Source organism: Equus caballus, chromosome X (assembly GCF_041296265.1).
Source record: "Equus caballus isolate H_3958 breed thoroughbred chromosome X, TB-T2T, whole genome shotgun sequence".
Classification (NCBI taxonomy): Eukaryota; Metazoa; Chordata; class Mammalia; order Perissodactyla; family Equidae; genus Equus; species Equus caballus.
In genome coordinates, this window is record NC_091715.1 from 143,466,805 (window position 1) to 143,475,325 (window position 8,521).

General features: G+C 62.7%; 1 protein-coding gene across 3 annotated transcripts; it reads left to right on the top strand.

Moving 5' to 3' along the window:
• Nucleotides 1-214: 214 nt before the first annotated feature.
• Nucleotides 215-7,975, top strand: LOC138921877 (paraneoplastic antigen Ma6E-like). Of its 3 annotated transcripts, none has more exons than XM_070257585.1 (3): nt 215-2,547; nt 3,664-3,949; nt 4,429-7,975. In XM_070257585.1, the coding sequence occupies exon 3, from the start codon at nt 4,500-4,502 to the stop codon at nt 6,630-6,632; it is 2,133 nt and encodes a 710-aa protein (XP_070113686.1). In that variant the 5' UTR covers nt 215-2,547; nt 3,664-3,949; nt 4,429-4,499; the 3' UTR covers nt 6,633-7,975. The 3 variants fall into 3 exon arrangements, with proteins under 3 accessions (XP_070113686.1, XP_070113687.1, XP_070113685.1); XM_070257586.1 differs by having other exon boundaries at nt 3,680-3,949; XM_070257584.1 differs by lacking the exons at nt 215-2,547; nt 3,664-3,949 and adding an exon at nt 4,070-4,177.
• Nucleotides 7,976-8,521: the final 546 nt, after the last annotated feature.

Here is an 8,521-nt window from a genome sequence, read left to right on the forward strand (position 1 = left end):
CCCCCACGGTGACGCAGGGCCCCAGCAGATCTAGTGAGGAGACTGCCTTCCACCTCTGTCAGATACAACTGCTCAACTAGGGGTCAAACACACACCCTGGGGGGCTGTTTCTTTCATTGGTTACCAAGAGGCCCCAGACCCAGTGCTTTCCTCTCCGGGGGATGGGCGCCGGCGGCAGGGGGAGAGGGGGTGAGTGAGGGGGCTTTCAGTGAGGTTTGTTGCCGGCCTGTTCACTCAAAGCTCAGGGTGGCTGTTCTGTTAGGCATGGTCAGCCCCTGCGCCAGCGGCTGGGCTCACGGAGAGGGAGGGACTAATGCTGGAGGAGACGCAATAGTGGTGGCAGGACGGACGACAGTGGCCCTCCTTGAGCACTTGCTAAGTGCTGGGCACCTCCTTAGGACTTTGTACACATCGCTGCTTGCTTGACCTGTATGTAGAGGCCTCTGTCCTTTGTTGGAGCAGCACAGACAGAGCAGCTGGGACTGAGCGTGCTGGGCATGGAGTGTGTGCGTGGGCCAGAGCGGGATCAACGTTGATAAGGTGGAACTCAGTCTGGGGGAATCCACAGGGGCTTCCTGGAGGACACGTGTTCTGAGCTTGACCTTAAAGGCCCAGCCAGCATTAAAGGGAGGGGACAGGGGGAGAAAGTGTGGCCAGTTTGGTCAGAGAGGAGAGCCAGGAGCACCACAATGCATGTGTGCCTAGAGTGCCAGGAACGCCCAGAGAGGGCAATGATGAAGTTTTTCATACCAGATAGAGAGCTCTTTTGAAATTGCCTATGGATGAGCATAATGTGGAAAAATACGCCAGGGTGATCTGCCTCAGGAAAGAGGGGGCCCGCTCCAGTTTTGCTAAGGGAACCAGGGCAATTACAAGTCAAGAGCGGCTAGAAAGCAATTTGGAAGGATGGAAAGATTTTGAGGATAGAACAGAAATAATTCTCTGGTGAATGAAAAATGCAGTCTCAAAAGATAGCATTCTAATATCTGTAAGCGTACTACATGTGGCGACTGCAGCATAAAGGATGGGGTGGAGGGGGAACGAATCTGTATGGTGGAAAGCTTCTTACATTTATGTGAAGTGGTACAACATTAGCCACAAGTGGACAGTGAAAAGTTAAGGAAATAGATTATAATCTCTCGAGCAACCAGCAAAAGCATTTCAAAGCGATAATAGCCTCAAAAGGCAATAGTAAGTTAAAATGCAATAAAAACTTTTTGACTATCTCAGGCAGGAAAAGGGGAACATAGGAAGAGAGAGAGATGGGCAGACAGTGCTGTGCAGCGAATGTCTGTGTCCTCCCCCAGATTCACCTGTGTAATCGACCCCCTCCACGCCATGGTATTTGGAGGTGGAGCCTTTGGGAGGTGATTGGTTCATGGGGGTGGAGCCGCCATGAACGGGATCAGTGACCTTGTAAGAGAGACCCCGGAGAGCTCCCTCACCCGCTTCTGCCATAGCGAGGACATGGTGAGAGGATGTCTGTGTGTGAAGCAGGAGGCAGGTCCTCGCCGGACACGGCATCTGCCGGTACCTCGCTTCTGGACTTCTCAGCCTCCGGAACTGTGAGAAATGAACGTCTGCTGTTTATAAGCCACCCGGTCTCTGGTATTGTTTCCTCAGTATCTGCAGCAGACTCAGGCAGCCGGTAAAGGGCTGGACGTAAATCCAGCCATAGGAGAAACCACACTGGATGTTAACGGGTTAAACTGTGCGATTAAAAGGCAGAGACTGTCTGGATGAAGCCGAGAGCCAGGCTTTTGCTGCCCACAGGCGCTGCGATTGGACAGCAAAGCCTCAGGCGAGCGGATAGTCAGAGGATTCCGAGTGCTGTCCCACAGAAAGAGCAGCTAAGGAAGTCGGAGCGACCGTGCTGACAGTGGACCAAGCCGAGTTAAAGGCAGAGGCAGGTCCCTGGGATGGGAGGTCAGAACGATGGCAGGGTCAGCAGTGAGGGACGCGCAGCGCTAGTTCCCAGGAGTGTCTGTGGCCAGGGACAGAACTTTGCTGTCCAGGAAACCGAGGGTGACGGGACAGAGGGAGAGGCGGCCATTCCCAGCACCGCCGATGGAGATGTCACCCCTCCCGCCCGGGATGGGGACACCGAGAGGAGAAGTCAGTAGGGACGTAGACCGTCTGCGTGCCGCTACCAAGCACAGCAGGGCACAGACGACCGGGCAGTGGGCCCCACGGGCCCCAGCGGGCTCTGCGGGCGGGCCGACTCTCGGCTTCACGGGCGGCAGGGGCGGAAGCCGCGCTGTGCAGCGGTGGCAGGGGCGGAAGCCGCGCTGTGCTGCCGCGGCTGCGAGCCTTGCGACAGCGCCGTGAAGCCCTCGCCGCGCGGCGTCGCTCACGTGCTCCTCGCAGCCAATCGTCGCCCTGCCCTGAGCCACCTAGAACTTTCTCTCCTGCGCCCGGGGGCTTCTGGGAGGCGCGGGAGGTGGCGTGGCCGAGCGCAGAGTGCGTGAGCCGGGGCCACACAGCCGCCCTGAGGCGAGCCCGCCAGGCCTTCCAGGGGACCGGGAGCCGCCCGCGGGGCCGGCGCAGGTGAGCCACGTCGGCGGGGGGCTCGCGGGGGAGGGGGTCCGAGGGGAGGGTGAGCGAGCGGGAGCCGGTGAGGGTGGGGGGCAGCCAGCTGGGGTTTGGGCTGAGGGCAGGGCTCCCAGGGGCCTCAGGAGGGGGGGAGGCGGGGGCGGGGGCGGGGGCTAGTGACTCTAGGGGGGGCATGGGAAGCGAGCGCTCCCGGGGCTGCGGCTGGACAGGAGGGCGCCCGGCACGGGGGGGCTGCCGGCTGGGGTGGGGGCGCCAGCGGAGTCCGCCTGGGGTGGGAGGCGTGGGCGAGGCCGGCCATGCGTGCGGGAGTGGTGGGCGGCCATGCTCTGGGCAGCGGTGCGCTCTGGCTCGCTGGGGTGCTGGCTGTGGGGGGAGGGGGTGGCGGGGGCAGGCTGGCAGCCCTGCCTCTGTGGGTGGGGGGGACGGGGGCAGGCTGGCAGCCCTGCATGTGTGGGTGGGGGGGACGGGGGCAGGCTGGCAGCCCTGCATCTGTGGGGTGGGAGGCGGGAGGGCAGAGCTCCCACTGCCGGCACTAGGGGGAGCACTCCGGGCTTGGGGAGCCGGATGGGCGGGATAACGTCCAAGCACGTGGGGGCGCCCTGCTTCCCAGGGCTGGAGGGGAGCGCTCCCAGCTGGCGGGGAGGGCGCTTTTCGGGTCTGGGGAGGATGCGCCCGGGCATGGGCAGGGGGATGGGCGGGAAGGTGGGGGGCCACTGGCTGAGGAGGGGTGCGGGAGAGGAGGGCCTGGCAGCATGGGTGCAGGTGCCACAGAGAGGGCGAGGCGCCGGGGAGGCAGTGGTCTGCGGGAGGCTGGTGCCCTGGGCGGTGGAGTGGGGGAGGGTCCGGGGAGGGGCTCTGCCCCCCGCAGCGGGTGTCTGAGAAGCTCCAGGTCGCCTCGGTGGAGGGTGCGCAGAGATTGCCGCGGTGGAGGGCCAGGGCCTTGGCCTCCGCGGAAAGTAGAGGCCCTTCGCAGGGGTCACTGGGGGACGCCATACTTCGGGCCCTAGGAGCGTCTCCCTAAGTTTAAAAGGGTTGCGCTTTGACAGAATAAGTTGCCTGGTCGCCCGGGGATTTTGTTTGACGTTAACAACGGTTAACATGTCTCTAAAGATTTGCAAACCTGTAGGTGGAAGAAGAAATCAGAGGAAATCAGAGGAACTCAGGAAGCGTTTCAAACCCAGTGATAGAAAATAGAAAAATACAACTTCCCCAAAGTAGTGGGAGGCAGCGCAGGAAGCGATCAATCGCAGGAAGACGGACAGCTCTAAGTGTGCGCCATAGAACAGGAGGAGGACACGGACTCGGGGCCCTGACGTCCCTTGAAGGAAGCTAGAAAGAGAAGAGCAGAGAGAGCCCAACGTGCCCTACGGAAGAGACCAGAGCGCCCGGAGGGGAGGTCAGTGAGAGAGAGCGGGGGAGAGGGAGGGACAGGGCGGGCCCTCCGCGGGCTCTGCTCAGGCAGCCTGGGACTGGGCCGGAGCCCAGCCTAGAGCGACCCCGAACAAAGAGAGGACAGGAGTCACCCTGCCGGGAAGGAAGGAAAGAGGGCTGTCACTGCAGGCCAGAGCACGTGGAAGAGAAGGAGGCAGGATCCTGGGGAAATTCATGCCCCAAATTGGAAAACGTGAGAGTCCCTGGGGAACAAGGCGACCCCCCCCCCCAGCCCCGAGGCTAGAGGAGGTAGAAAATGTGGGTAGCCTTCCATCTTGTGAAGCAATGTGGTTTCTTATCGAAGAGGTTTCCTAAGATCCAACGACGAAGCCAGCAGCGAGAGGAGGCGCTCCAGGCCCCAGCGTGAGGGGCCCGGGGCTCTGGCTGGGGCGGTGGGGTGGGCTGTGTGGCACAGACACGCCTCTCTCCCCTTTGCACCCGCAGGCCGAGGCCCACACTGCGAGAGTCCGTGCACGCCCGTCCAGTCCCTTCTGGCCGCCCTCAGGTCCTCAGTGATGGTGATGCCACTGGTGATGCTGCAGGACTGGTGCAGGTGGAGTGGCGCAAACGCACAGCGCTCCCTGCTCATCCTGGGCATCCCGGAGGACTGCGAGGACCGGGAATTCCAGGAGGCCGTGCGGGCTGCCCTGTGGCCCCTGGGCAGGTACCGAGTGCTGGGCAACGTCTTCAGAAAGGAGCTCGGGTTCAGGGTCGCTTTGGTGGAGTTCACTGAGTATTTAAATCGAAGTTTGGTCCCCCGACAGATACCAGGCAAGGGGGGACTCTGGGATGTGTTCTTCCTGCCCCAGGGCCCTGATTCTGAGTCACGGGATAGACCCAATTTCCCTGCACAGCCCCAGAGGCAAGCAGTGGCTGGCAGGGCAGGTGTGGCCAGAGCTGCAGGGGAGGAGGCAGCTGCAGGGGAGGAGGCAGCTGCAGGGGAGGAGGGAGCTGAGGGTGAGGCAGGAGCTGGAGAGGAAGCAGGATCCTCAGATGAAGAGGGAGCTGCCGGGGACACAGGAGTTGCAGGCGTGGTAGCATCTGTGGGCATGGCAGGAGCTGCAGCTGAGCCAGAGGCTCCAGGTGAGGAAGGAGCTGCAGGTGTGTCTGAGGCAGGGGCCCCAGAGGAGGCAGGAACTGCCAGTGAGGCAGTCACTGCAGGCGAGGATGGAGCTGAAGATGTGGCAAGAGCTGTGGGTGAGGAAGAAGCCACAGGTGAGGAAGAAGCTGGGAGTGAGGAGGAAGCTGAGGGCGAGGCAGGAGCTGGAGAGGAAGCAGGATCGTCAGATGAAGAGGGAGCTGCAGGGGACACAGGAGTTGCAGGCATGGTCGCATCTGTGAGCATGGCAGGAGCTGCAGGTGAGGCGGGAGCGGCAGGTGAGGAGGAAGTTGGAGATGTGGCAAGAGCTGCGGGTGAGGAAGAAGCCACAGGTGAGGCAGGAGCCCCAAGTGAGGAAGAAGCCGCAGGTGAGGAGGAAGCTGAGGGTGAGGAGGAAGCTGAGGGCGAGGAGGAAGCTGAGGGCGAGGCAGGAGCTGGAGAGGAAGCAGGATCGTCAGATGAAGAGGGAAACGCAGGGGACACAGGTGTTGCAGGCGTGGCAGGATCTGTGAGCATGGCAGGAGCTGCAGCTGAGGCGGAGGCTCCAGGTGACGAAGGAGCTGCAGGTGTGGCAAGAGCCATCAACGAGGCAGCAGCCCGGAGCCAGCACTGGCGGCAGACGTTGCAGCCTCTGCTCGATGCTATGGCCTACCGGGTACTGAGAAGGTTTTCTGGGGTGGAAGAGCCGGGCTGTGGAGAAGAGTCTTTTGAGAGCTGGCTGCACCATGCCAACGACACGCTGTACCTGTGGTGCCTCATGTCAGAGAGGGAGAGGAGGAGGAGACTGGTGGAGAGCTTGGGCGGCCCCGCGCTGGATCTCATGTGCGGCCTCCTGGAGGAAAATCCCGACACCCCTGCGCAGGACTGCCTGGCCGCGCTGGCCTGTGAAGATGCTGCCCGGACCCATGAAGATTGCCTCCCAGCCAATGAGGCCACCACTGAGGGCACCCCTGTCACTGCAGAAGAAAGCAAGCCTTCCCCACCCAAGGAAGATACCACCCTGGCTGCCCTTTCCAAGCAAGACACAGCCGAGGCTGCCCCGGCACGTGAAGTGGCCGATGGGGCAGTTCCTGTCACAGTCGACCGTGGAGAGGCTGCTCCTGACCCCCATGATGCTGCCCAGGCCGCCTGGGCTCGTGAAGATGCTGCCCAGGCCGCCCTGACCTGTGAAGACACCGCTGACGCTGCCCCGGCCCGTGAAGAGGCCGATGAGGCAGCTCCTGACACCCATGATGCTGCCGTGGCAGCCCCTGCCCCTGAGGAGACCACCGAGTCCTCTTCTGCCACTGGGGAAGGTGAAAATGTTCCTACTCGTGCGGGGCTAGGTCAGGCAGGACACTCGGGGGCCCCCGGGGGCCCCACCCCTGCTCAAACGGTCAGTGCTTCTGGGGCGGGCCCAGGAGGTCCTGGCAGTAACCCGGAAGGCCTCGCCCAGGTGGGAGACCAGGAGGCCGAGCAGACCCCCAAGGAGGGGCTCATCCAGGAGGAGCCAGGAAACCAGGACGGGGCTGAGGAGATGAGCCGCCCCGAGTCCTCCTCGGGCAAGTAGGCTCAAAAGGCCCAGGGGCCCCCTCTCCTCCCAGGCAGCAGAGCCCTGGAGGCAGGGGGAGGCGAGGCCAGGGTAGCCGCCTCACCCCACATGGGGACCAGGCCGAGGGAGGGGCCCGTCCAGCCCAAACCAAGCCCCTGGCCCCTCACGATCCCCAAGGGGCCATGACCCGCACCGTCAGCCGTTCCAAGTGACCAAGATGAACATATGTTACCCCAAATGGGCAGGGGAGAGGTGTAGCCCCGCTCAAGGCAGCACCACACCGAGCCCAAGCCCCATCCCAAGCCCTGCAAACTCAGGCAGCCAGCCTGGTGGCTCCCCCGAGTGGCAGCCCTGGCCTGGGTGAGGGGCACCTGAGGACGCCTGCCACCTGCACGGGCCTGGGAGACGTTAGGAGGTCATCTCAAGGGTGCCAGCTGTCTGGGCCTCCCAACAAGGGGACCCCCGTTCACTGTCACCTGGGGCAGGCTCCTCCCTGTTCTGGGAAGCCCGCTTGTATCTCAGTGGACCCTGTAGTTACCCACCTGTCAAGTAATCCACCCCCAAAACATACAAACCCACGTGCCATCATTTCTGTGCAGAGCCGTTAGGTGTGTGTGAGCCCGGGGTGGGGTCCTGGCCTAGCAGACAGCACCCTCTCGGCCCTGGCACGTGCTGTGAGCTTCAGTGCCAGCCCGGGCTCTGCTCTCTCTCGTCCGGTGCCATGAGCTCAACTCTGCCTTCTCGGTGGAGATTTAGGCCAACCGCTGCTTGTTCCTGTGGAGGTGTGTGCTTATCTGAGCAGTGGCCCCCACCCCACCCCAGAGTCCCCGAGCCCAGTCCCAGGAGATGCCTGGAAGGATGGACAGACGAGGGCGTGGCCGGCGCTCACCCCGGGACCTCGGGAAGGAAGAACTGGAGCAGGGACATGGAGGGGCTGCGGGAGGCTCCAGTGGGACTGTGCTCTCATGTGCCAACCTGTTGTTACTTGTGGCTCAGTTTCCTGGGCTTGGTGTGGTGTCCCCTGTTGTATTTTCCAGCGTCCTGTGACTGTCCTATGTGGCCCATAGGGCAGGGCCCCACCCCAGAATGTCAGCCAGAGGGGGAGGGGGTGCCGTGGAGTGAGAAGACATTGCCAGTGTCCATCGTTCTGCCAAGAGGCTGACCGTGGGGCTCCCAGGAAGGGAGACTGTGGTGGGAGGGCCTCAGCATGGGGGGCAGCTGAGGCACCCCGTTAGAGACTGACTGTCCCCGAGACCTGTGGGCTGTAGCGGCCGTTAGAAGTTCCTCTCCGTGTTGTCATTCCCTTCTCTGCAATGGTTTCAGTAAGTGGTTCTCTTCAATAAATTTCATTGATCGTTCCAGCTGCGTGTCGTCCGTCTCTGCTGTGGGCAACTGAGGGAAGGGTCTGCTGGGGGTGGGGGTGGGGGCAACAGTGGCCTGTCACCTGCATTGGGGTATGATCAGGACAGGGGCCAGGAGGGGCTGTGTCGTCCCCTGGGCTGGACGGAGCTGAGTGACAGGAACTTGTGGGCGTGGGCAGTGGCTGGTTGGGTCCCCAGGAAACTCGGGGTGTCCCCAGAAATAAGCGGGCTAGACGTTGAAGGGAGGGGGAGGAACCACAGGCAGGATCCAGGGCTCCAGGATCCCTGGCACCGCTGTAGGGGCTCAGGGCACCCGGACGGGTCAGAGAGGTCACGTGTGCAATCCCAGAGACCAGCGGGCCACAGAAGGGCCCAGGCCTGAGGTCAGATGCCCCTGCCAGGAGCTGGGCCCAGGACTCTGGGCTGGGGGTGGTTGCCCGCTCAGCCCACTCCTGCCAGCCGACAAGTGGCCAGCCTCTGTCTAGCCACCGAGGGACGTTTGGGGACCTGCCGGTGTTTCATGGCCGAGGGATGGAGGGCGGGCTG